Source organism: Podarcis liolepis (genome assembly GCF_965112155.1).
Source record: "Podarcis liolepis genome assembly, chromosome: 5".
In the NCBI taxonomy this organism is placed as follows: Eukaryota; Metazoa; Chordata; class Lepidosauria; order Squamata; family Lacertidae; genus Podarcis; species Podarcis liolepis.
In genome coordinates, this window is record NC_139556.1 from 40,109,886 (window position 1) to 40,137,249 (window position 27,364).

Here is a 27,364-nt window from a genome sequence, read left to right on the forward strand (position 1 = left end):
AATGCCTGTATGAACACGATGGATGGATAGATCAGTCGACTTTCATCCCCTGTCAGTTTTGCATGTCGGGTGCCCTGTTTTTTGCAAATTAAACACACACAGAGAGAGAAAATTGACATTGAGATGTTTTTATTACTTGCTACTCTGGACTCCTTTGGGCAGAAGATATAAATTTAATCAATCAATAAATGTAAATGGCACACTTTTTACTGTGCTATTCAATGCATTTTACCTTAAAATACTATTTCTTCTGGGCAATTATAAACACATAAGATACATGTTTTAGATCTGATTGGTTGCTACATTCCAACCCACATATAATCTAAGACTGGCAAATTAGGTCAATTCACTTGAAAAAGCAGACCAAGAATTGTCTCATCCATCTCTAGTGCTGATGTATTATCTTAGCATTATTTACTTGTTAATGCAATAAACGAAAAGACACTACCTGAAAAGTGAAGTATTCATCTGCTGGTGCATTCATCATATTACAAATCTAGAGAGAGAGGGAGAGAAATACAATGAAAAGAAGCCGTGTCATTTAAATGTCAGGTGTCAGCTGTTACAGGAGACAGGCCAAGTAGAGTATTTTTGCTTGTATCTTCTTGGGGGCACTTCTAGATGATGCTTCTACAGGGTGGGGGCTCCTGCTGTTATGGCTACAGACTTCTTCACATACACTGATCCTGGGTAAAGTAAACCTAAAATAAATACCAGATATAATCTAAACTTTGGGTGAAATTTGTGCAAGGAAATCCGGATGAATGCCAAATAAGGAGGTCCCCGGGAGGAGCCCTTACACATATATTTAGATTATTGTGAAACATACTGATATAAAGATTTAAACAAAATACACCTATACATATGGAGCTGTATAAAAAAAATCCCTGAAACTTACAAATCCATTTTCAGCAACGTAAGTTGGCAATCCGCTAGCAAGACACCAGTGATCTGGAGGAGGTGATCTTTGAAGAAGAGAATGAGATAAAATTGAGCACTTCCAAACCCAGTACCAGATCTACAAACTGAAAGGTGACCAGTGACACCCATTAAGCTCTTAAGACTGTGGTGTTGGTGTGGGTGGGTGGGCTTTAGAGGGTTTTTTTAAAAAAAAAATGTTGTGGGTAATGAATCCGAGCGTTTGGGAGCAAGATTGGCATTAATAAAAATATATGGAAAGCGCCCCCTCACATATTCTTGTTCTCAGGTTTGTCTCAAATAATTACATCCTCTGTGTATTCTGGTCTGTCTATCCCACCCCTCTACCCTTATCACCAAGAGAGAAGCTGCTCTCGTGGTCAGTGTCAAAGAGAGAGAAAAGGTGCCTTGTTTCATTTAAACAGAAACATCAGGAAGGTATTGCATGGTGCCCACAGCTGCAATCCCCCTCCCCAGATCTTAGGGCAAAAGCAGGCACTGAAAGGAAGAAACATCTTGGACTCTGGCTGGACCCCTAGCCTCTTCCTACTTCCCTCCCTTCCTCAAGTGGATGTTGCATACAGTGGCGTAGCGTGGGTTGTCAGCACCCGGGGCAAGGCAAGTAATTTGCGCCCCCTAACCCATGGATTTGCGCCCCCTAACCCTAACCCCCAGATGTTGCGCCTGGTGCAGCCGGCCCCCCCTGCACCCCCCACGCTACGCCACTGGTTGCATAAGGGCTTAGTGAAGTGTAAGTCACCAGAGGAAGCCATTTGCTAAATTCTGGAGCCTGGGGGAGAAGGAAGGAAGAGCAAAAGGTAACAGAGCAGAGCAAAGCAAAGCAGTGTCCATGTTTTTATATGTACTGTAAGCTGCCCAGAGTGGCTGGGGAAACCCAGCCAGAAGGGCAGGGTATAAATATAATTATTATCATCACCATCATCAACATCCTTACTATTTCCCCAGACCTGGGGCATAAAGAGCAGTAGCAGCAGTAGATACCTCTCCTTTTGCCTCGTCTCTCTCCACTTCCATCCGCCATGCAAAGCCTCACTGACAGTCTTCTTTCTACAGAGACTACTCTGACTTGCAAATGAAGGATGGAACACCATGGTGGGCCATAGACAGGCACACCACATTGGCAACAGGACAACACAGCATGGCAGGCTATGGCCTCTTCTAAATAGGAAAACCAAGCTAGGGTGGGATGCTGTTTTGCCACCCCACTAGCCTGCCACCCAGAGCAATTCCCCCCTCGTGCTCCCCCCCACGCAATCTGGGCCTGTTCCAAACACACTCTACTAATTACTATCTAACAAACTGGCAGGAAACACTCACGGAATGACTTTGATTTCTTCTTTTCCATGTAAGATGTAATCAATAATCTTATAAAAGTTGACTTCCTAAATACAAGGGGAGAAAGAAATGTTAGAATCTGTCAATAGTATCCAGAAGGCTGTGCTTTGGAGAGATGAAAGAATTGTACTCACTCGGCCATCGGGTGTTTTCGGTCCTTTGTAAGGCTCTGCTTCTCCCAGTTTAATTGGCCATTCATCATAGAATTCCTGGGAATAGTAACATATGAATGAGCAAAATGTCCCTGAAAAATGGCACCAAGGATTGGGGGAGGGGGGACAAGAGTTCATCTCTGATCTTGTGGCCAGTTAGGGTGCTTGAATCCTGCTGAAGTGGATTCGATTTAAGTAGACTCACCATACACAAGATCATGTAGGCTTCCTGTAGCGGCAGCAGCAACAATTGGGAAGTGGGGAGAGGGAAACAAAAGGCTTTTCGAGGAGGGGCATGCTTGTTCCACATTTATGAAAGAGAAATAATGCTCCCATCCAAAACATATTTTAGCTGAAGTAGTAACTCCTATTGATTTCTGACAGAGTTAACTTTCAAGTAAGCATGCTTAAGACCACAGCTATATTTTAATGATGATTCAGTTACAATTTGTATGTGCCTTTCCTTCAAGTAAAGACGAGTGTGACAAGTGGGGGGCAAGATGCCTCTTCTCTGGCACCACCTCATTAGGCTTTTGTAAAAGTTTAGTTAGGTTAATTAGCTAGTTATAAGAAATAGTAGTGACCTTCTCTTTGGTCATGTCCAGCAGACCAACAGAATATCTTTCACAGTTTAAGTATATTCGAATGGTGTACAGTGCTTTGTGAAACTGTCGCTCAATATCTGTAAGTTCTTCAAATACTTTGTTGGCAGACCACAAAAGCATCTATTTAAGAGAGAGAGAAAAAAAATGAGGAAACATTTAAAACTCTGACTGATGCAGGCTGAAGCGTAAACGACAACACTGGCAAATCATGAGGAAATGTGTCACAATCAGTACATACTTTTGCATTTTGGGGCACATTATGAAAGCATAAGCAGCAGCAAGAAAAATAAGTAACAGGACTTTCACTGACTTCACATTTAATTAAGTAAGATGTAATACGTTACCTGACTTTTTCTGGATTCAATATTGTACAAGTATGCCGTGTGATACTGCTTTACAGCAAGTGCAAGGAAATTAATGTATTTGTTAAATAGCTGCAAAGGAGAGAGAGAGAGAGAGAGAGAGAGAGTAGCAATTATCATGGGCATGATCCAAACAAAGTCAAGTGCTTCAAGTTCCATTTATTTCAATGACATACTTAAGCACAAAGATGTCTTACTGCTACTGAAGTCAATGGGCCTTCACAGCGCTTTGGTGGGATTGTGGCTCATAATGGTGTGTGTTTTTTACTTGCACCGCACTCTTCCTTGGAAAGGCAAACAGCTTACACAAGGCTCCTAACTTTCTCCTATCCAGATCTTTACCCACTAAGGCTGAAATCCTATATCCCCTTAGCTGGAAATAAACCCCACTGAACTCAGTGGGACTTACTTCTGAGTCGACATGCATAAGTTCCAACAATGCTATAATTTCCAGTGAGTTAGTTGTAGCAAAAACTGGAGAGGTTCTTGTGGCACTTTAAAAACAATCAAATTTATTGTGGCATAAGCGTTGATGACAAGATTATCCGATGCATCGGCTTTTAATCTGCATTGACTGTATATATATATATATATATATATATATATATATATATATATATATAATATTCATAATTGTAGAGACGAATTACAACCAGTGAGATCAGAGAGAAATTAAACGCAACCAAGTACAAAAAGTTATAATGACATTAAGTCATTATAGTGACTATTCACAGAACAGTATTGCTGGTAATGCAAATACCTGGCACTGGAAAGTTAATTAACACCTGTAGTGGGATAAAAACCCATTATCCCAGTTCTGGCCACAAGGGATAGGATTGAATTTCTGGATTTATCTTCTCTTTATTTATTTTATTACATTTCTATGCCACCTTCATCTGCCAAGGTTCTCCTCCTCCCCATTTCATCCTCACAACGACCCTGTGAGGTAAGTTAGGCTAAGAGATGATGACTGGCCCAAGGTCACCCAGTGAGCTTCATGACTGAGTTGGGATTCAAATGCTGGTCTCTCAGGTCATGTTCCAAGACTCCAGGCACAGGCAAACTCGGCCCTCCAGAGGTTTTGGGACTACAATGCCCATCATCCCTAGCTAACAGGACCAGTGGTCAGGGATAATGGGAACTGTAGTCTCAAAACATCTGGAGGGCCGAGTTTGCCTATGCCTGCTCTAACCATTACTTCACACTGGCTCACAAACTGTAATTCAGCTGTTTCCTGCTGTAGAAATCCCTTTTTAAAATAATTGCTACTTTAAAGTCAGCAGCAGAGTGTCCTGGGAGGCTGACATGTTTTGCTACTGATTTCTGGATATTGCCCTTTCTCATGTCAGATTAGCATCCATTTAGCAAATACAGTAGAATGCTACATTTGTCAGGTGACCTCAGGCCCATAGCTGTCAACGTTTCCCTTTTTTTAAAGGGAAATTCCCTTATTCCGAATAGGATTCCTCGCAAGAAAAGGGAAAAGTTGACAGCTATGCTCAGGCCACTCAGTGAACCCAACTTGTTACTTCTTGTTGCTCTACGGACCACAGCATTCTTCATGTCAGTACTTACATCTTCGTCTTCTTTAGAGAATTCAGAGGCATTTTGCTTGTTAAGAACCATGAACACAGCGAGAACCTCTTTCCCAGACACTATTGGAGCTGCAAGCATGTTGACGGTTGTATAGCCGGTTTGTTTATCCACAAAGTCGGAGAAATGATTATTCTGAAACAAATGGGACCAGTTCATTAGCCTTTCAAATATTATCAGCAATTCATTTGTCACTTTTGATTTGCAAAGGACTATACAATCTTCTGGACGTGGGCGGCACTGTGGGTTAAACCACAGAGCCTAGGACTTGCTGATCAGAAGGTCGGCAGTTCAAATCCCCGCGACGGGGTGAGCTCCTGTTGCTCAGTCCCTGCTCCTGACAACCTAGCAGTTCGAAAGCACATCAAAGTGCAAGTAGATAAATTGGTACCGCTCAGGCGGGAAGGTAAACGGCGTTTCCGTGTGCTGCTCTGGTTCGCCAGAAGCGGCTTAGTCATGCTGGCCACATGACCCAGAAGCTGTCTGCAGACAAACGCTGACTCCCTCGGCCAATAAAGCGAGATGAGCGCCGCAACCCCAGAGTCAGTCATGACTGCATCTAATGTTCAGGGGTCCCTTTACCTTTACCTTATACAATCTTCATTGTGCTTGGTTTCACATTTATTCTTTCGGAATGGAGAACTCAGCCAGGGTAACTATCATATTGAACAGTGACACCTTTAGAAAAGTTTTAGAACTCAATTGGCTCAAGAGGAAGGTCTTCAATATGTTGTTGGACCACTTTCCCATAATTTCTGATCGTTGGCCATGCTGATAGGAGCTGTAGTCCCAACAACATTTGGAAATTACCACGTTGGCTATTCCTGCCATAAAATCATACTGACAAAGTACCCTCAGCATGGATGCTGAAATCGCCCAGAACAATGAGTATCTGGGAAATAACAGAAACAGCAACAGACATCAGTTACACTAAAACTTGTTGAATTAATGGCTCTGAAATAAACGATCCCAGGAAGAGTCAATTAAATGAACCAGACAATCCATACAAACACAGATAGCTTCTCATTCAACATAATGGAGATATTGCAGAAATGTTCTCTTGCTTGCAGAAAAATATGCATGTTCTCATGAGAAGCAGAATGATGTGAAATGATCTACATTACATCTCTATAGGTTTTGCAACACAAATATTATAGAATCATAGAATTGTAGAGCACCCTGAGGGTCATCGGTCCATATCCTTGCAATGCACAAATCTCAAAGTATCCATGATATGGCACATTTTAAATAGGATAGGATGCTGAAAATGATAGTATTTACCCAGAAATTATGTGCATTAGAACACGAATGAATCCATTTCTTTTTCATACAGAGGGCATGTTCTGAGTATGACTTAGTTGGATATCACTAACTAAAATTAATTTTGATCACAATAAAGTTACTGGAAGGTTTGCCATGTAGGGTCAAGATTTTGGTCAGTAACTGCTACCTGACCTAGAGGAGACTGAGTGTTCATTACAGTGGGTAAAGAAACTTATTTAAATAAAATTCAAGATACAATCAATAAGCTCTTAACAGCAGAGGAAAAGGTAATGGCTACAATCTTCTAGATGGGGCTCATGGACAGCAATAGCAGGCAGGCATACAGAGAGCATGAGCCAAAAACAGCCATGCATTTTTTCCCTGACATCCTTTAAAGCAGAGCTTTCCAAACTTTGTGTTGCAACACGATAGTATGTCGGCTGCAGTCTGTAGGCATGTTGCACGAACTTTCCCCACGTTCGGTTTGCTAGTTAAACTGAATTACTGTGTTGTGAAATGATGCATGTCTAAAAAGTGTGTCACCAACATGAAAAGTTGGGAAAGCTCTGCTTTAAAGCCTTGCCATGTTGGAACTGTGCCCTGAATTTTCACAATGCCTTCGGTCCATTGACATTATTGCTATACCCTTCCATGTGCTGTTTGTGAAGCAGAAATAGTGGCAGGCTTGAAATACCTCCTTTAAAGCCATCTGTTTAAGCAGGCTTTCCCTGGCTCATAAGATTCATCACACTGTTCTGTTATTCATATATATTTAATTGAATGTTTTATTGATAGATTTTCTGTTTTTACAGATCTATTGCTATGTAATTTTGGTTATAGTGTTGTGTTTATATTTTTTCTTTTCTTTTAAAAATGATCTTATGGTGTTTTATGTAAATCACTTACTTATATAAAACAGTATAAATGTTAAAATAATAATAGTAATAATACACTTCTCGCTCCACAGGAGAGAGTGTGTGTCAGCAGAGGGTGTTCATTTAGATTTCTGGTACAGTATAGCATCTTTGTGTCAGCAAGCTCCTTAGTACAAACAATTTGTACTTACATTTCAGAGTGAAAATCCTTTCATCAGTTGTTGATCAGTTTTCTCAACAATTTGGACAGTTTAATGAAATTCTGTGAATGTTGCTTTCTAAAATAGCCAACTAAGAGTTGTTGTTTTTTAATTTCAGTTGCCCCGTTATGGAGATCTAGAGGATCCTGCATTCAAAATAGCAATCAATGTTTTGCCCTCTAACAGGCTGTATATTACTTTAATTCCTACCCTGCAATGATTAGCCTGGATAAGATCTCTTCCATGACATGGTCTGAAGGCACAGGAGGCCACTATCTTACTGAAGCTAAGCAGGTCTGGATCTTGTCCATGTCTGGATGGAAACCACATGAATGCTAACTTGGTTTCCATGATGGAAGAACAGCAGGATATAAATGTAAGAAAGTCTGGCTGCCTTCTCCTTCTAAACTGGTGTCTAGGTGGAGGAGAGAGTAGGGGCAGAGGAGAAATAAAATTCCATAAGTGTTTTAAGCCAAATCTGACAAATTTGCACTCTCCAAAACAATATGCAAACCAAAACATAGCTATCCTTCCAAATTTGCATTCATCTAACTGTTGTGATGGAGTCCCCCAACCAAACGTTTACAGAAATGCATATATTTTGGAAATGTGTGCATTAAAATGGACATTTATGAAAATAACATACAAAGATGCATTATATTAGGGGGAATTGCCTGCAAAAATGTGCATACTAGTCCAAACTGCCAATAAAAATGTGTTTATCAAGAGAAATTTGCACTGAAATGCTGGTAAATTTTCACAAGGACTTAAAAAAATAATAACCACAAATTGCTGCAAAATGTGGAGAACTGAATTTAAGACAGGGAAAATATGAAACAGAGAGTACTGAAATGAACAGATCCTTCCATTCCAAGGAGAGAAACTTTGCAAAGATGACTTGGTAGGAAGGTGCAGAGAGATTAGCCTATTATCTAGGAGAGAACACCAAATGCCTAGGAACTGTATACAGCATTATTACTGCTCTCCCATGCATTTGGGAGCCATCAGAGTTTCTGTGACTTCGGCACCCATTAAACCAATCATCTCCTACCTCACACAGGTCACATGTAGAAACTATCAGATTTAAGCAGCCCTGGAACTTGCAATAAGTCAAGAATGACTGTGGGCGTATAAAGGTAAAGGTAAAGGTAAAGGGACCCCTGACCATTAGGTCCAGTCGTGACCGACTCTGGGGTTGCGGCACTCATCTCGTTTTATTGGCCAAGGGAGCTGGCGTACAGCGTCATGTGACCAGCATGACTAAGCTGCTTCTGGCAAACCAGAGCAGCACACGGAAACGCCGTTTACCTTCCCGCTGGAGCGGTACATATTTATCTACTTGCACTTCATGCTTTCGAACTGCTGGGTTGGCAGGAGCAGGGACCGAGCAACGGGAGCTCACCCCATCGCAGGGATTCAAACCGCTGACCTTCTGATCGGCAAGTCCTAGGCTCTGTGGTTTAACCCACAGCGCCACCTGCATCCCTTAGTAGGAGTTATGTGTACCTTATTTTCAGTTTGCCATTGTTTGCATAATAAATTGCTTCATTGGCAAACAAAGGAAGTTAATAATTAATTCTGTGATATAACACATAAAATAACCATGACACAGAAGAGTGAATCAGTTCTGTTTGAACTCATGAGGCCAGATTCAACTAACAAGTCCCACTAGGTACAATGAGGCTTTCCCTTCTCTCCCCCCCCCCCCCGGTCACCCAATAGACCAGGCATAGGCAAAATTGGCCCTCCAGATGTTTTCGGACTACAACTCCCATCATCCCTGACAAGTGGTCCTGTTAGCTAGGGATGATGGGAGTTGCAGTCCCAAAACATCTGGAGGGCTGAGTTTGCCTATGCCTGCAATAGACTCTAGGAGAGTCAGGAGAACCCCGGAACAGCTTACAGGGAGAGGAGAGGGACAAGTCGAAATCCTTGTGCTGATGGAACAATTGCCATAAGAAAACACTTTATTCTAGTGATCAAATACATTTTAAGCCAAAATGTTTGAATAATAATAATAATGATAATGATAATGCTAACAGCCCCATTAAACTAAGTTGGACTTGCATCTGAGTAGACATGTATAGGATTACACTGTATGCTTGATACACTTAATGCTGGTAGCCTCATCTGCAATTCCAAGTATATCTTATGTGAAACTTGACAGTAAGAGCAAAATGGCTTCTTCTGATGGCTTTTGGCAGAAATCTGTAGAGACCCAATTACTGCTTGTGTGACATATGTAACCAGAGGGGATCTGGGAAGTTTTGTACAGCTTCAAAAGTGTAGAAAACCCTTATGAGACTAAAGATCCCTCTAATCTAGCATTCTTCCAGTGAAAAGTTAGCATAAGATATGCATTTCTTTCTGAAGTGGTTGTTTATTTCCTGACACCAAGGACGAGAGGATGAAAAGTAAATAAGGACACAGCATGTGCTGCTTGGTTCAAACCAGCATGAGTTCTCAAGAGTAAAACGGCAAAACCTCGGGAGATTTCCCCAAAACTGTTTCTGTCTTTTAGCTTTAGAAAACCATGCTATTTTCCTGTTCTCTGACCAAACTCAACCTGAACAAACTATTCTTTTCAGCTCCCATTCTGCAATTAAGTGTTACATTATGCATCATTTATATTGTGTTTTGGATAAAGACAAGTCTACTGCTCCATTAAGAAAACATTTTTTTCTTCATCATTAACTTAATCATTAACTAACAGGCTATACAGTAACATAGAAGGAGAGGGATATCTCTTTGCTTCCTACAATACTATAAACAATATATTTGGAAGAGCACCGCCAACACAAACAGTTTGACAAGGCGTCAGCACTAAATGCCTTGCAAATGCTCTGCATATTTTACATAGTTTATTTCTTGGCTGAAGCATGAACAGCTAGCAGGCTTCCAGAATTTCTGTTCTTGGGTGGGATTCAATCACCTACAGAAAAAATTAGGATCCACAATTAAAATTGATTTGGGGTTAGGGTTAGGTTTGGGGTTAGGTTTTTTATCTTCTTCTCTCTTTTCTCTTTTTTCATATTTTTTAGGTTTTTTTCTTTTTTCTTTTTTAATGTACTTTAATGTATTTTTCTGTTTTATTCTGTGTGTGAAGGTTTCTTTTATTGTTTAAAATCTCAATAAATATCTTTTTAAAAAAATAAAATAAAATTGATTTGGGGCTTTTGCACCAAACACACACATCCCCCTTTTCGCTATAAGGAAAGAAATGGGGAAAGTGTGGGATAAGATTGCTTTGATGCAACATCATCTAGCCTCTCAGAGTGAACGCTCATTAATTAACCAGTGTCATCTAATATCCCTGAAACAAATCAGGATAAATGCTCAACAAGCAGATTGTCTGGAAAAATTCCTAAAGCAAAACATTTCATGGAATCCTGCAGCTGTGCATATTATGGACTAGTCTTTGTCTCCTGACTTTTGCCCATAGTGGGCACAAGTTCTTGCATTACCTTTATGCAACATTACTGAAACATGTAAACAATGTCCCTGTCACATGACATGCAATTCCAACGTATTTTCTTTAGCAATTCTGACCAACAACTGTAGCCTTGCCGGCTTTAGTAAAGCCACCATCCTATGCTTGGCAAGATGACTTTGAAGGTGGTATGTACTCTGATTCTATGTGCAACATGATCTAGCTATTCTAGCTGAACCCCCTGCAATGCAGGAATATGCAGCTGTGCTTTACAGGGATCAAACTTGCAACCTTGGCATTATCAGCACCTCACTCTAACCAACTGAGCTATGAGGAAGCAGGTAATCCCCACACAGACTAGCAAAACCAGCACAAGCATCACAAACAGCCTTAGTACAAAGTCAGAAGTAAAAGCTACCACCCACAAGATAAAAACAGCCATATCCTTTTTGACATACTTTTGGTTTCACTTATGGGCTTGGCATTGCACAACTGTTGCTTGGAAACTTGTGTCAGGAAGCACCCTCATTCCATGTATATAGTGTCAACATTTGGAGTAAAAAGTAAACAGGAAAAAAACCACTGTAGAATATTTTTAATAAATTGCAACAGCCTGCAACACAACTCCTGAACTGATATTTACCACGGTATAAGCAACAAGCATTTCAGTGAGTGGCATCTGTGGGGATGCAAAACCCATGCCAACCTCACAATGCTCCAGCTATTGGATTGTCATTGCAAGCCACCCTAAATGATTCTGTTGCTTTTTACACTGAAGCATATTAAAGCAACTTACAAGATACAAAATCACAAGAAATATTAAAATGAAACAGAAGTAAACCAAATACTAAAAAGCAATAAAAAACCCACCTAAAGCGCTCATCCAAAAATATATTCAAAAGAACATACAATCAAAACAATCCCTACCGGCAGGCAGGCAATCTAAACAAAAACAAAAACATAACACACAAGGGGAAAGGAATAGGGAGGGAAGAGGATACGAGAGTAAAAAAAATAAATCAGGCTTTATATGTAAAAAACCAACACTTTGAATTGAGCAAGTAAATTAACTGGTAGCCAGTGTAGTCATGCCAAGGTTTGTGTTACATGTTCAAGCCATCCTGTCCCGCTAAGCAATCTGATTTCCAACTTCTGTACCAGCTGCTGTTTCTGAACAGTCTTCAAAGGCAGCTCCATGTATAACATACCCTCCAACATTTCTCCAATGAAAATAGGGACGTTCCATTCCATAATGATAATTTTACTATTTAAACCCCACACGTTGCCCCAGCCACTTTGAGCAGCTTCCAACATACATAAAAACATAATAAAACATTAAACATTAAAAAAACCCTTTCCTATACAAGGAACTGCAGTGATCTAATTTAGAAGTTATGTGATTTGACACTAAGAAGCTGCTGAATAGTGTTGAAGTAAATGCAATACTTGTGATAAAGCAGGGACATGTTTATAATGAAACAATCACATGACCCAAATAGTGACGATGGAGGTCACATGGCTGACAGCTATGTAATCATGACTGATCTAGAGCAGTGTTTCCCAACCTTTTTTGGGCAAAGGCACACTTGTTTGATGAAAAAAATCTCGAGGCACACCACCATTACAGCCCCGTGATGTCAGCGCGCAGCGTCACGCCGGGAGGGACGCACGAAAGTGTAACTTTCAATTTTTTCCCCTCCCCCTTGCCGGGGAACCTCCAAGCTTTGGGGGTGGGGGGGCGAGGAGGCAGCAAAGCGAGGGACTGAGGGTTGGGGAAGGGTTGGGGAAGAAGAGAAAGGGCTATTCCGCTCCAGTCACGGGAGGGGAATATGTACTGGCCCAACTGGTGTGCGGTCTTCGGAAAGCGGGGTGCGGGAAGGAAGCCTAGGCTCGGGGTCCACCGACCTCGGCGGAGAAAGGCAACAACCGGAGCCGATGACAAGCCGGCGCGTGCGTGCAGCGGCTGGCCTCGAGCTCGGGAAGCTGCGCGCGGCGATCTTGACGCGGGGCGCGCGAGAGCTTGGGGGCGGGGCGGGAGAGAGAGAGAAAGAGTTGGCAGCACCAGGCGCTGTTACTTATTGCGCTGCGGACGCTGCCAGCAACTGCGGTGGTTGTGCGGTGGCCGCCGCCGCAGAACGTCCTCGTCAGTCAGCTGAGCTGCCTGGCGGCGTAGGGAGCTTCCTTTCTGAAGGAGCTGAGGATGGGGGTCCTCTGGCGCCTTCGTCGAAACTGTAAATAAAAACTGTAAATAAAAACTGTGGCTGCATTGTAGCTACATCCCGGCCTCGGATCCCCGCGGGATTTGCTTAATCCTTTGGAAGCCCCCTCCCCTCCCCGGCCCCCCATTGTTCTGTCGGGGGTCCCGCGCCCCCCTCTCGCCTGTCCCCCGGGCTTTGTTCTCGATTTGGAGAGGCGGCGAGGCTCAGCTCCGGCTCCGGGAGAGGGAGGCTGCCTTCCAGCCTGCCGTGCGCCCCGGGAGCCTGGACGGCGGGGACGGGAAGGAAGGCGCTTTGGGGGGCGCGGGGCGCCATCCCGCCGCCGCCTCTCCCAGCAGCCCGGCAGGTAGGGGAGGGTGCGGAGGGGCGCCCGGCGCGGAGCTGGGAGCCTCCGCGAGGCCCCGGCGCGGAGCTGGGAGCCTCCGCGAGGCCCCGGCGCGGAGCTGGGAGCCTCCGCGAGGCCCCGGCTCGACGGGGCGGGATAAAAAGGCGGTGCCGGCTCGCAGCGCCTCCCCGAGCGCCCTTTGCACTCCGACCGGCGGAAGCGGAGGCTACGCGGCTGCGGCCGCCCAGCCTGGCCGGGGATGGCGGGGCGCCAGGTACCGGCAGCCCTCGAGGGGAGGCGCCGGCGGCGTCCAGGGACCGCGCCCGCCCGGCCCGGGAGGCGGTGCAGCGCCAGATGTTGCCGCTGCTGGAGAGCCTCCGAGCCCCGGGAGGCTGCGCGCGGCGGTGGCGGCGGCGTCCAGGCGCGCTGGGGGATGCGGGAGCCGAGGGGGCGTCCGCGGGGGAAGGGACTCCCCCTTTTTTGGACTCGCTCGCGGCACACCAGGCATCATCTCGCGGCACACTAGTGTGCCGCGGAACACCGGTTGGGAAACACTGATCTAGAGAGTTCCACTCTCACTTCTGCCATTTACTCACTAGGTGGCCTTACACAAACTACTGTACTCATTTATTGCATTCTGAGGCATTTGTTTTTAGGGCAGAAACTGCTCAAACTACCGTATTTTTCGCTCTATAACACGCACCCGACCATAACACGCACGTAGTTTTTAGAGGAGGAAAATCCATAGGCATGCCACCCGTAGGCATTCCCTCCATAACATGCACAGACATTTCCCCTTACTTTTTAGGAGGAAAAAAGTGAGTGTTATGGTGCAAAAAATACGGTACATACTTCCACCACACTTAGAATGTCTCTTTTCATCCTGATACTGAATGCAAAGTTCTTTGAATGCTCTAAATTTTTATAGACATGATATTTCTTGGTGATGTTGATGACGGTAGCAGCCTAGCTCCCTTTAGATCAGACTCTACTAGGGAATTCTGATTGCCTTCACAACTTCTGTGACCACAGCAGAGTGAACAAAAACCTTGCCCTGAGACTTTGCTTTGCATCTCTGCATATTACTGTTCTGTGCTTGTCTGCTTTCAACCAGGAATCAGTGACTGATGCAGAAACATAGGGACAAGGATTGTCAGAGATAGAGGGTATTTTTTACTCTAAAAGTAATTCGTTTCGGCCGAATGCAAGTGGTGTGATTTAGTTTAAACCTAGAGCACATATGCATACAGAACCACTCCTCATCTCAGCTATCAGGAATTTGAGGAATACTGTGTAAATAAATCAGTTTTATTATTATTGGTCCAACATCAGAGATTTGGATCATCTCCTTGATCTCACATCAGGTTTGCAGATCATGGGATCCTACCACTACATTATTTTCATTCATTCATTCATTCATTCATTCATTCACTTGATTTGTATGTCACTTTTCCACAAAAACAAATCATGCTCAAAGCAGCTTACAATGAAGAAAACAGGAATACATTTCAAACAAACACTGCAAAAACATTTTCATAATAACATAGCAAAACCAGGGGTGGACCTTGGTCTTCCATATTTTCAGGGGCATCCTGTGCAAGGACCCACCAATTCACTACTTCATAGTTGCAGTGCTCTGCAGCACCCCTTAGCCTCGGCCCAGTGTGGCAGAACTGGTTGCGCTGCCCTAAATCAGTCACTGGCAAAACAATAGCAAATATAAAAACATAGTCCCTCCCCCCCAAAAAAAATCACATTTCAGTACTATAAATGCAAGAAGATTACAAAGCATGCAACATCCAATTGTTGTTGTCTAGTCATTAAGTCCTGTCCGACTTTTCGTGACCCATGGACCAGAGCACGCCAGGCACTCCTGTCTTCCACTGCCTCCCGCAGTTTGGTCAAACTCATGCTGGTAGCTTTGAGAACACTATCCAATCATCTCGTCCTCTGTCGTCCCCTTCTCCTTGTGCCCTCCATGTTTCCCAACATCAGGGTCTTTTCCAGGGAGTCTTTCTTCTCATGAGGTGGCCAAAGTATTGGAGCCTCAGCTTCACAATCTGTCCTTCCAGTGAGCACTCAGGGCTGATTTCCTTAAGAATGGATAGGTTTGATCTTCTTGCAGTCCATGGGACTCTCAAGAGTCTCCTCCAGCACCATAATTCAAAAGCATCAATTCTTTGGCGATCAGCCTTCTTTATGGTCCAGCTCTCACTTTCATACATCACTACTGGGAAAACCATAGCTTTAACTATACGGAGTGACATCCAGTAGCAAAGCAACAAGGAAGCTTCACAGTTTCACCTAAGTCCTAGAAACACCCCTCCATTATGCTGATCACAGGCAAGGCCAGCACCAGGTTTGAGCAGGCCTGCAGCATAGTTATGGCTACCAATGGCATAGTGGCATAGTGCCACTCTTAAGCACTCCACTGAGGCCTCATGACAGCAGCACGACAGCAGACCTTGGCAGTCATGCTGGCACACTTCCAATGGGAGCCAATCAGTTGCTTGGCACTAGTCGTCGTTGAGTGGCTACCATTTAAAATTTCCCAAAATGCAATGTCCCATAGTGTCTTATGTAGTAAAATCCAGCCAATGGAGGATTAGTGGTAGCATCATCAGGGGAGACCTGACAGGTGGTGCTCAGCATGAGGGAAGGAGGCAGGGTGGGATCCAACAGCTGTCATATGCCATCTGCTCTTTGGTTTTCGAGATGACGCAGTTGCTCTAATATTGGAGCAGGCATAAATCCCTCCTCCTTCACTAAGCTTACCAACCCTGACCTTGTTCATTGGAAACTCCCTTCCCAACACGGTTCTCTTAATCTTAGCCTTCTAGGTGCCGAAGATCAGCTTATGTTTCACCCTTCTGCATCAGATAGACCTCCACTGTATTACTGTGATAAATAGGGAAGCAACAACCCTTTCTCTCCCCAGCGGCCAAAAGCTGGAATGGAAGTGCCGATCTCTAAGCCACATCATTGACTTAGGTATCTAAAAGAATTTATAAATCACTTAATATTTTTTTAAAATCTCCAAGTGGTTTGCAATATTTTAAATATATGCATCATTAAAAGAAAAATACAATCTAAAATCAGTTAAACAGCAGTATAAAAAAGCAAATAAAACATAGGGCTTTACAAGATGTCTGAGACAAATATAAGTCTTTACAAGATGTCTGAGACAATTGATGGTTGCTGCTTCCAAGGTATGATAGGGGCAGTAGCATAAAATCTGTATTTAGGTCATCACTGTGCGATACTCTGAAGTGTATGGTGCCATGAGTAGAATTTCCTCAGATAATCTGAATTATTTTACAGGTTTGTTCTGAGGCAGGTGGTCTTTCAGGTACTACTATACTAATTTCACTGGATTTACCATATTTCACTGCGTAATGGTCATGTTTTTTGTGCCGATTTTACCTTTCCGAAAAGGTGTGTGTCACCATTATGCAGTGAATTACCAGATGGAGGAAGGGGCCACAGGCAGGCAGTGGAGGTGGTTGCTCACCTGCTGCTTCCCCTTCTTGGCTGGGGTATCCTGCAGCATGAGCTGCAGCTTACCCCTGCAACTATTATGTGGGGAATGCTCTGGGACATTTTTCGGGGTCTGAAAATGGGGGGAGGGACTATTACGCAGTGGCAACCAGTATGTGGTGAAATACGGTATATACATTGTTACACGCCACCCCCAATCTCTGCCAAGCGATGACAAAATTCCAGGGAGTTCCCAGGGCTTACAAAGGGCTGTATTTCCTTTTGGACAATTAGGCACAGCAGAGGCTATGGTGTTTTTATGAAATATGGTTTATATACACATATTTACAACCTGAGTCTAGACTCTAGATGGAGAGAGTTCCCAGCATTCACTTCACAAGAAAGTCTTTTATTGCTCTCCTAAGCGCAAGAAGCTTGAACCTACAAGCAGAGGTATCAGCTATGCTGCCTGGGCCTCATTGTTATAGCTTGTTCTCCTCAGCATGGCGCTCTGCCCACTTTTACCCTCCCAGAACCACTTGCAAAAAACAACTGCTAGCCTTTCCGCTTACAGCATCACCCACTATTACCCTGGCAACTTCTCTTTCCAAGCCAGTCAGGGAGACTTATGTTTTGCAGCTGGCTTATCATTATCAAACAAACCAGACCATTATCAAGCAACAGATTCTAACAAAATTCAGAATAAACTAATTTTAAAAGGCCTTGATTAAAAGTCTAAAGATGAAAAATACTAACCCACATATTGTTAACTGCATAACAGAATATGCATTAATACAGAGAAGCATTCCTGGTATGTATATATACAACTTCCTTACTTCATTTCTCCTTGACTGAAGTATAGGTCAGGATTAGCATCTCCAGAAGGAGACAGAGAGAAAAGGCTCTTTAACACTTATTATATTAATTTGTTTAAATATATGCAGATATAATAACTTCTCATGACTTCCTATTGAGGCTGAAACCTGAAAGGAAGACAGGATATATTGGGGCAGATTTAAAAAAAACAACAACAACTAGGCATTAGGAATGGGGGAGGAATTTGATTCAGTTTGCAGTTAAAGGCGAATCTGTCAATTTTGCACTTTCTGAAACAATATGAGAACCAAAGCACAGGCATCTTTCAAAACTCACACTTATCCAGAATTTGCTGTGCAGTTCTCCAACCAAAGAATATACACATATATTAGGGGAAAGTGTGCATAAAAATGAATACATTAGTGAAACTAAGACTATAAAATGCATTATATTAGGAGGAATTGCTTGCAAAAATGTGAATATTAGTCAAAACTGAAAAAGGAAAAGTGTTTATGAGGAGAAATTTGCACTAAAATGTTGATGAATTTTCAAGAGGACTGCTGCAGAAATGTGGAGACCTGAATTTAAGATTGGAAAAATGAAAAACAGTGAGAACTGAAATTGACAGATCCTTCCATCCCTACTAGGCATTGAAGGTATCCACATTCATGGACAAATTCATGCTTCTTTTCCTTTCTTCTTTTCTTTATTTCTAACTAGATATTACAAAAACTGTACATATTTTGAGGAAGCATACCACAATCTTCCATTGAGGTCCCATTACTTGAGTAGCTGCTTGCAGATTAATATAATGTCTGTATATTTGCATGCTATCACCAGCTAGAAGATACTTGTACAGTGGTACCTTGGGTTACATACGCTTCAGGTTACATACGCTTCAGGTTACAGACTCTGCTAACCCAGAAATATTACCTCGGGTTAAGAACTTTGCTTCAGAAGGAGAACAGAAATCGTGCTCCAGCAGCAGCAGCGGGAGGCCACATTAGCTAAAGTGGTGCTTCAGGTTAAGAACAGACCTCCAGAAAGAATTAAGTACTTAACCTGAGGTACCACTGTATTTAAATGGTACTAAACAACCTGTATTCTTTCAATAGTCCTGGTGTGAAGGTACTAGGATAACATTAACTGCAGCCAAGGTCTATTCCAGTAGAAATGAAATACAACTAATTGAACAACTCATTTGTCCCATTTGACTAACCATTTGTTAGGTCAGTGGGCATGGTTGCTTTCTTCTTGCCTGATACTATTAAATCCAGGATTAAACACTATTAGCTCCTGTGATCAACAGCGCTCTCTCTCTCTTACTAATCCCTGTTGGGGGAAGGGAACAGATGCTGTTTCTAAGCTAACTGATGAAGGTCTAGATCTTCCCCTCTCCTTTAACCCTCTGAACCATTAGTCAGGGCAAGGTGCTTCTTCACGTTTACTGGTAACTGTAAGGAGGTAATCTCAGGATAAATAAACACCAAGAAAGGAGTACCGTATCTCCAGTTTTTAAAAATGGATATTTCAACCCACTTGGCAAATTCTATTGATATTTTGTTTTCCGTTAGAGTTCCTGCCTTCATCTTGACATGGGTCTATCAAGCTTCCATTCTAGATGTTTGGTATAGAATCTCCACACCTTGTTCACTTGCATTTTCCTGGAGGTCCACACTCTGCTATCAGCTCTTTGTAAACCTATGTTTCCCTAGCGTTTCTTCCATATTTTTTTCTTACCAGAGGAAGTCCAATGTTTTTGAGTAGATTAGCACAATCTTCACAGATATACATGCCTTTAGTGCTACCCTTCTGTCTTTTTGAAGAGGTCATTAGTCATTAGTTTAAGGTAGAAAGTGGTCTTGACATATCGGGTAAGTAAACCTATTCACCTTAATCTTTGCAGTGGTCACAATTCTATAGCCCTGCTCTTTTTTATTTTAAATCCATCTTTTAATTAGTGCTAAAATGCTTTTCTTTCTATATATATGTGAATATTTTATTTAGATATTATTTACTAATATTAAAATATTAGCAAAATACTGCTTAAATGAAAGCTATTGTTGCATAGCAGTCTCCAAGCAGTGCGAGATTTCCTTCAGAATGAGCTACAACAGAGACTGTGGTGTTTTTATGATATATGGTTTATTTACACATATACAGTGCTTTTTTTCTTTAAAAAATGTTTAGGGGTACTCTCATTTTGACTCAAGAAAATCACCATTTTATAGTTCAAATTGGGGAAAATAAATACAGCAAATGGACAAAAGTACAAAGATTCACAAAATGTTTAGGGGCATGCATACCCCTGCATCGCCCCCAGAAAAAAAGCACTGCACTTATATACAACCTGTGTCTACAATAGAGGATGTCACAGCATTAACACCCTAAGAGGGTCTCGCTTCCCCCTGTAACTGCAGCCTTGTATTCAAACAGAAATCAATCATGGCTCTCTCTGCCTGCTTCCCAACCCACAGTTTATGTTACAGCTTCTAGCTCACCTCAACCCAAACTTTCAACTCTCTATCTTTCTAGTTTGCCGTATCCCACCTGTTTGCCGTATCACACAGAACCCCTTCCTTTGTTTCCTTAATGGCCCATTGCCCAGGCTATCACCTCACCAGGAAACCAGTGTGGCTATTCCAAGAATTAGAAGGAGGCCCAGGCATTCAGCCCCATAAAACTCACTAAAAAACCTTTCCAGTCACCAGCATTTCAGCAGTGCCCCACATTAAACATTTCCAATCAACCTTTATGATCCACCAGAAACATTAAACTGTTTGAAGAAGAAACATATGAGTAGTAATGGGAGACCACTCTTAAATGAATAACCACTTAGAGCTAATGAAAGAATTGTGTGTGTGTTTTAAGGATCACTCAGAATGTTCCAAGTGGTCACTCAGGTAAATAGGACCTTTGCCTAACCTATCCAGAGTTAGCTATTCAAGCTAACTTGTGTGGATGGAACATAGCAGGGTGAAGATGCAGGGGAAAGTGCAATATCCCCTATAATATAATCACTTGCAGCTTACAAAGTAAGGGCAATGATTTATTAGCCCAAGGAGCCACCCGTCTGGAAGCAGCCCATGCCTCTTAAAAGCTGCATGGTGGGTGCAAACACGGGATGTGCAGTTTTCGGTGCCAGGAAACGCTGCCTAATAGTCATTAGCTTCAGGTAGAAAGTAGAAAAGGTTAGAAATTCTGTGCTTATTAAACAAAGCCAGAATGGTTTGAGACTCATATCAAAAGTATATTACAGTATTGGATTTACATGAAGTGAAAGGATAAAACTGGCAACAGCAAGTCTTAAAAACAAATTCATTCTCTTGATTGTTTATCCCCAGGAAGTCAAAACAGCACTATCCATGCACAAAAAAGAGGAACCAGGAGGCTCTGGAGAATCCCAAGGTTTTCAGAAATAGGAAAATAATTATATAACCACCTAAAAGCGGGGGGCAGGGCGGATCCCCCAAAGCAGCCCAATGAAGACTAGGCATGCTCAGTGGCCACAGACTATTTTGAAAACGGGAGAGTGGGAATGGAATGTAATATCCGGGGAAAGGGTATGGCTAACTGATTGGCTATGACATGCTCTCCACACCTGTAAATATCATAAAACACAGCTAAACAATGTTTTACGTAACCGTTTTTCTATTTTATGGGTCTCCTTGCATTTTAATGACACTGTAAGCCGCTCAAAGCACAACATGATGAATATGTTTCTTTTTTAAAAAACAACAACTAAATGGATGAATAATTATTTAACCCTAAAGGTGTCATTTCAAGTAGATATTTCCTTTTTATACATTTCTTTAAAAACCATCTAAGCAGTGCTATTTTTCTAGAAAAAGAGGTACTGGAACTCACCATGATTACCTCTCTTGTTCTCTTATAATGCCAAGGCACCCACCTGAGAAGTGACAAAAGTTCTGGCTGGAAAAAAAACCCTGTATCTAATTAATTCTGTGTCTCACTTGAAATTCCTGTGGCTCAATCCTGACATAATGTCAGCTTCTTCCAGTGGCCTGCCTTCTAAGGTAACATGGGTAGCCATTGGGCAAAGGGCCTTTTCAATCATGCTGCTGTCCCTTCACATTTACCTCAGGGAGGTTTGCCTGCTTTTGTGTCTTTACCTACCTTTATATTTTCTCGGGTCCTTTAAAATGTTCTCAGAATGGATTTTATCTTGCTGCAGCTATGTTTCTTATTTGTTCAGCTCTTTAAAGATGCTTGAATCGGGTTCCTTAATATATTAGTTTTAACGTTTGAAATGTTTATTAGTATTCTATAACTGCCTTGCAGAAATACGGAAGTGAGGCTTGTGAATTTATTTAAATAGCTGTGCTTTTCATTTGCTTGTTTTCAAGGCCGGAAAAATGACATGGAGGAAGGCAACCATACTGAAACGGACTGTGGCCTTTAAAATGTTTACGCTATAATAAATGGTGTATCTTTGCTGTTTCACATTTCATGTAACAGTTGCAATAGGAATGCATGCACTCTGTGTGTCTTTCTCTGTGTGTATAGCGAGAAATGGCAACACATTGTTTGTTTCCTTGCTTATTTATTTTTTTCTGAGCAGCGCATATTCCGAAAGGTTCCATTAGGCTATCTTCCATGCACAAACACCCTAAAACTCTTGCCCCAAATATTAACTTAAAATTCCTTAAAGTAATTTCTTAAAACAGGGAAATTACGAAGTGGTAGCCATGCTAGTCTGTTGCTACAAAAGCAACAAAAGAATGCTGTGGTACCTGCCATATATGATAATCTTCATGCCTCTGACGAGATTATCTTTCCCTCACAAAAGTTTAGGCCTCGATATCTATGTTAGTCTTTATCAGTCTTCCTCAGCCCCATGCTCTCATTATGTTTTGGACTACAACTCCCAGCCCACTCCTGGTTGGGGATGATGGGAAATGTAGTCCAAAGCATGGCATGCACCAAATTAGAGAAGGCTAGTCTTAAAGGAGCCACAAGTCTCTTTGTAAAAATAGGGGCTTAAACAACCGAAAAAACAACCGAATTCAAACTGATAAAATAGTTGTAAGTTCTAAAATGCCTATCTTGAAAAGGACAGAACATTTCAGGAATATTTTCCCACTGCATTTTTTTCTCCTTTTCCACAGGAGAAATAATTCTAGAAAAAAATAGCATAGTCTCTTGTTAACTCTGACAGAGAAGAAAATGATTGCAAGTGTGGCAACCAATATTTAGAAACATAGGCCTAGGAATGCCTCATAAATGAACTTTTACTCTTATCCTGGTGCCAATTCACACCTCTGGTTTGCTCTTAGTTTTGCTAGATTAATGAGAAGAGGAAGAGGTTGTGGGCAACAGATCCAGACCTTTCAGCTGGCCTTCTGACAAGGTCAGTTGCCCTGGCAACCTCTCACCTCTGTGGGAGCTGATGAGTGGCAAACAAAAGTGGCCCCTCAGGGAATTGCTCCTGGCTCAGTTGCAAGCTTCTCATTTGAAAGAAGAAAGAAATAAGTTGGGCAAAAGTACTGAAACTGATTGGTTAAAATATAGAATTTACTGCAGTGACAATACTGTTCTCTCCAAGGATTTCATCAATGACATTAATTAGGGTTGCCATATTCCCAAATATGGGTTTTCCTCGACATTTTGCCAATTCAGCAAAAATCCGCCCAGACGCCATTTTGCAGCCGGATATGTCCAGGAAAACCCAGACGTATGTTGCTGCATGTAATCAAGACCATTTGCAGTACAGTCTTCAACATATCTGCTCAGAAGTATGATTCAGTTCCTTGTGACTTGGCAGCTAGCATAGGAGCCAACTCCTAGGGGCTGTGGGGGCCTTGGCCCCCAAAATAAAATATTTGAGGGGGCTGGGCTCCCCCACAGTTGATGGGTATTCCCATTAAAATGGTGTGTGTGCACTGTATCATGTGGTCAATTATTCAGGGCAGGGCTTACATGGGCCCCCGCAATATTTTATTCAAGTTTGCACCCCTGGCAGCTAGTCAGGAAACTTTTAAAGACAGCCATTTTAGAATTTGCATCCATTTTATCTGTTTGGAATTGGTTGCAGTTCATAATCCCCTACCTGGAACCTCAAAGATTTCCAAAGACGGTAATGCTATAGGGTTTTAATAATGTTTAAAGGATTTCAAGTAGAAGCACTGAGGACTCCTAATATAATTAACCACAGCAATGGATATGTTACTGATTAAAGCCCCATATTTGAAGACCTCCCTTAGGTAACTTCCCAGAGACATCAATGGGATTTCTGAGTGAGGTGTTTGAGAAGAATCTCGCCGCCCCACTCCAGAGCAGGTTCACCATATCGGTTTCCATTTGAGTGTTTAGCCCCACGTTCCGTCAAGGCTGCCCTTTGACTCTTTCATTTAACCAGTCCCCTGAATCTCAGGGCTTTTTTCAGCCGGAACTCAGTTCCGGCACCTCTCAGGTGGGCACCATTGCTATTCTAAGAGAAGGAGGGAAGTATTCGTGGTGAGTTCCGGCACCTCTTTTTCTAGAAAAATAGCACTGAGAAAAAAACAGCTAGCAAAATTGTAAGACTAAAGTACTAGTGAATGCAAGACTACATGCAGAGTTCCCAGACATGGAAGTCAAATAGAAAACCTCAAGTAATGGATGCTGGGGTTAATATTTGGCTTTCCATGTTTGAGAACCACTGTGAATGAATACGGATAATTAATACATGAAAATCTCTATTTTCATGTTTTAATTATATGATAAATTATACATCATAAAATGATACAGCTACCATTTTATTTTAGAATGTCAGTGACAAGCAAAACTTTATTTTTTGCTCTTTTATGAACTTCCAGTTACGGTAAGAATATTCTAAAGAAAAAGGAAAAACTGAATGTTGCGTTAGCAAATGTAAATGACACAGAAAACACACCTCATCCCTCTCCTGCTTTATAAAGAAACTTGAGCACAATCTAGTCAAAGATAAAAATACAAAAAAACTGTTTAGCTCCATTAAATTCAATAGGAGATATCTAACTGGGCCATGCCCCTAGGTTGATTTGTTTCTTAATTATATCCAAATATCATTGGTACCGAAATGTAGAGCATACTATATTTCAAGCGGCAACAGTCACTCAGTAATATTAAAATAACAGTGCTTAGTCTAATGAGATGCACATATTCTCTGGTCCTGTCGATCTTTTCTCCTGTAATCTGCTTTATGAATTTAAAAAGATTATCCACACAGGCCTCTGTTGATGGTAACAGGCAGTAAGTACAATATTGCTTGCCATAGAAAATGGGTCCAGCAATCAGAACCAAAATACCGAGACAGGTGCTATATGGCATGATTTCAAATTTCACAAGTATATTAGCTTTCCTACCTCAAATCTGGGTATATTTTTGGTTGTGGAAAGTAGTTTCAAAACAGGTCATAATGAGCCTGTAGCCAAAGCAGTCTGATTCTATAATCGAACACAGGCCTATCTGGTATGTCCTCTCCTTACTGTTATTTAATCCAGGTTACAAGGCATCAAGACAGTTCTCTTGTGCAAGGTCCATTGAAACAAATGGCAGCTGCATAAGGGCACAGCAGTGAATGGTTCCTTGGAGTTGCAATCAGCCTGTTTCCAACTGCATACCCACCAACATTTTTCCAATGAAAATAGGGACACCCTATTCTTCTGTGGGATGGCTTCTGTAATTCCAGGACTGTCCCTGGAAAATTGGGACACTTGAGGGGCATGCAACAGTACTGCTCTCAGTGGCGCCCAATACCTGAAACTGGATGCAGAGCCTCGTGTTAGCCCCGCCTCTGGCAGGTCTGCATCCCATTTATTTCAGTCTCTACTGAAGTTTTTGGGACTGCTCCAGATTAAAGCAGTTGAGTGGAGGTGGCTACTTTAAGCTTACACAACTTGTGACCCACTAAACAGACCAATCCAAAACAGAGTTAGGCACACCTAAGTCTAACTCTGCAGAGGATCAGGCAGAAAGCCCTGCGTTTCTCCCTTTTAAGGTATTTTAAGGTGGTTATTCCTGAGAGATTGAAAACTCTCTATAGTTTTCACACATGTGGCTGAAATCAGCTCTGAATCTCTCCCTCGCTATCTATGCGAATGCCACTGTTTGGATGTTCAACTCCCAAGTTTGCATTTACTTTCTTAACACACAGGGTAAATACGGGAAATTTGTTAATTGACTGAAAGCTTCCCCCCTCCACATTTCCAACAATATGTCTAGATATGGGCTTGGCTCTTGAAGGAACGGTCCTGTAATTCCTTCATTCCATTTGCCCCGTAAACTATAAACTGGGGTGGCCAATTTGGTATCATCCATATGTTTTGGACCACAACCTCAGCCAGAGTGTCAGGGAAGATAGGAGTTGTAGTCTGACAGTGTCTGGAGGGCACAATGTTGACTAGCCTTTCACATAAAGGGGAGCGGGGAGAGGTTGCCCTACACCAAACCCAGAAAAGCTTTCTCACTTACCTTTTTTACATCTGGTATGTTAAATACCTTCTTGGTATGAGCAACCCACCCAACTATCCCAATGTCCAGAGGAAAAACGACTTCTTTCTCAGGAGGCACCAGATTGCTCTCATATTTGGAAGTAGGGGTGACATCCATGAGCCTGCTAGCCACTTCTGGAATACCATTGCGGGAACGTTGAATAAACATACTACACCGGTCAGCTGCCAGCAACTGTGCCATCCTTTGCAGGATTTTGTGCACTATCTTTTCCACAGAGCTGGCTTCTTCCTGGATTTCCATCATCAGCTCAAAAAGCACCTGACATTCCTCCAGCTTTGTCATTTCCTTGAAGGAGATTCCATCCTTTACATCCCCAGGGTTGACTTTGAAGACGCTTCCCACTACTTCCGCACGCAGTTTTTTGTCATAATACTCCTTGGCAAACTGTGGGTTGTTCTCCAGGTATTTCTCGACATCATCTTTACTTATCTCACCCATTTTTGCTCGGTAGCTTTTTCGCCGCTTCACACCTCCATCACCATCAAAGCAGCAGCAATCACAGCCAAAAGTCGAACTTTGCTTCTAAGGGGAAAATGGTAGATTGCACATTCTGTATAGAATATAGGCATAGGCTATAGACCTGTAGGCTTGCTCTGTGGCTTTCCAACCTTCTGAAATCCTTAAGATTTGACAGCACTCCGCTGGCTTAGTGTCTTCTTAGCGAAGGATCCAGGAGACTGCTAATTAAAGAGATGTCAGGACACTAAACCCTTGAGCACTCTTAGCTCATAAATCCAAAGGGAGACATTTTAGAGTGATAAACTAAACCAACTGTTCCTAGATTGTGCAATGGTGTAAAAAAAAAAAGTGCATGTAAGTGGGTGCCCATATATTCGCGCTTGTATTTTATGCTCTTTATTTCTTTAATGGATTAGAAATTTCCTTTGGTGTACAATGTGGGAAATACTTAAGCCTCTCTCCCTCCCCACAGGTATGCAAATAAGTACTTCACATGCCCACACGTGCACTCCTGTGCACATGCACAGACACTCTTCAGTATAAAAGATACTTGTACCTTGGATACACGAAACACACCAGGAAGCCACTCATTGTATGGGAAAGCTTTCTCTTGCTAGGAAACTGGGTAGTTCTGGAAACAATAACTGCAGTAGTACAAATGTATAGAATGGAACAAACGTTAAAATTATTTACACAAAGGTGGGATGATTTAACTCAGTGAACCTGAATATCCAAGACAGCTAGGCAAAATGCTTTAGGCTGCAATCCTAAAATTAATGGCCATGACTAATTTAGACCCATTGATTTCAGTGGCTGTACTC

The 27,364-nt window shown here is 42.2% G+C and overlaps 1 protein-coding gene across 4 annotated transcripts in view; it reads right to left on the reverse strand.

Moving 5' to 3' along the window:
- PDE6C (phosphodiesterase 6C) overlaps positions 1 to 26,684 on the reverse strand; it is a 47,069-nt gene extending 20,385 nt beyond the window's left edge. For all 4 annotated transcript variants that reach the window (XM_083505849.1, XM_083505848.1, XM_083505851.1 and 1 more), the window contains exons 1-8: positions 26,043 to 26,684; positions 4,969 to 5,121; positions 3,376 to 3,465; positions 3,011 to 3,151; positions 2,409 to 2,483; positions 2,257 to 2,321; positions 899 to 965; positions 449 to 496 (exon numbers count right to left, since the gene is read on the reverse strand). In XM_083505849.1, the coding sequence (XP_083361975.1) occupies positions 449 to 496; positions 899 to 965; positions 2,257 to 2,321; positions 2,409 to 2,483; positions 3,011 to 3,151; positions 3,376 to 3,465; positions 4,969 to 5,121; positions 26,043 to 26,522 (1,119 nt within the window). In that variant the 5' untranslated portion in view covers positions 26,523 to 26,684. The remainder of the gene's footprint in view (positions 1 to 448; positions 497 to 898; positions 966 to 2,256; positions 2,322 to 2,408; positions 2,484 to 3,010; positions 3,152 to 3,375; positions 3,466 to 4,968; positions 5,122 to 26,042) is intronic.
- Positions 26,685 to 27,364: the final 680 nt, after the last annotated feature.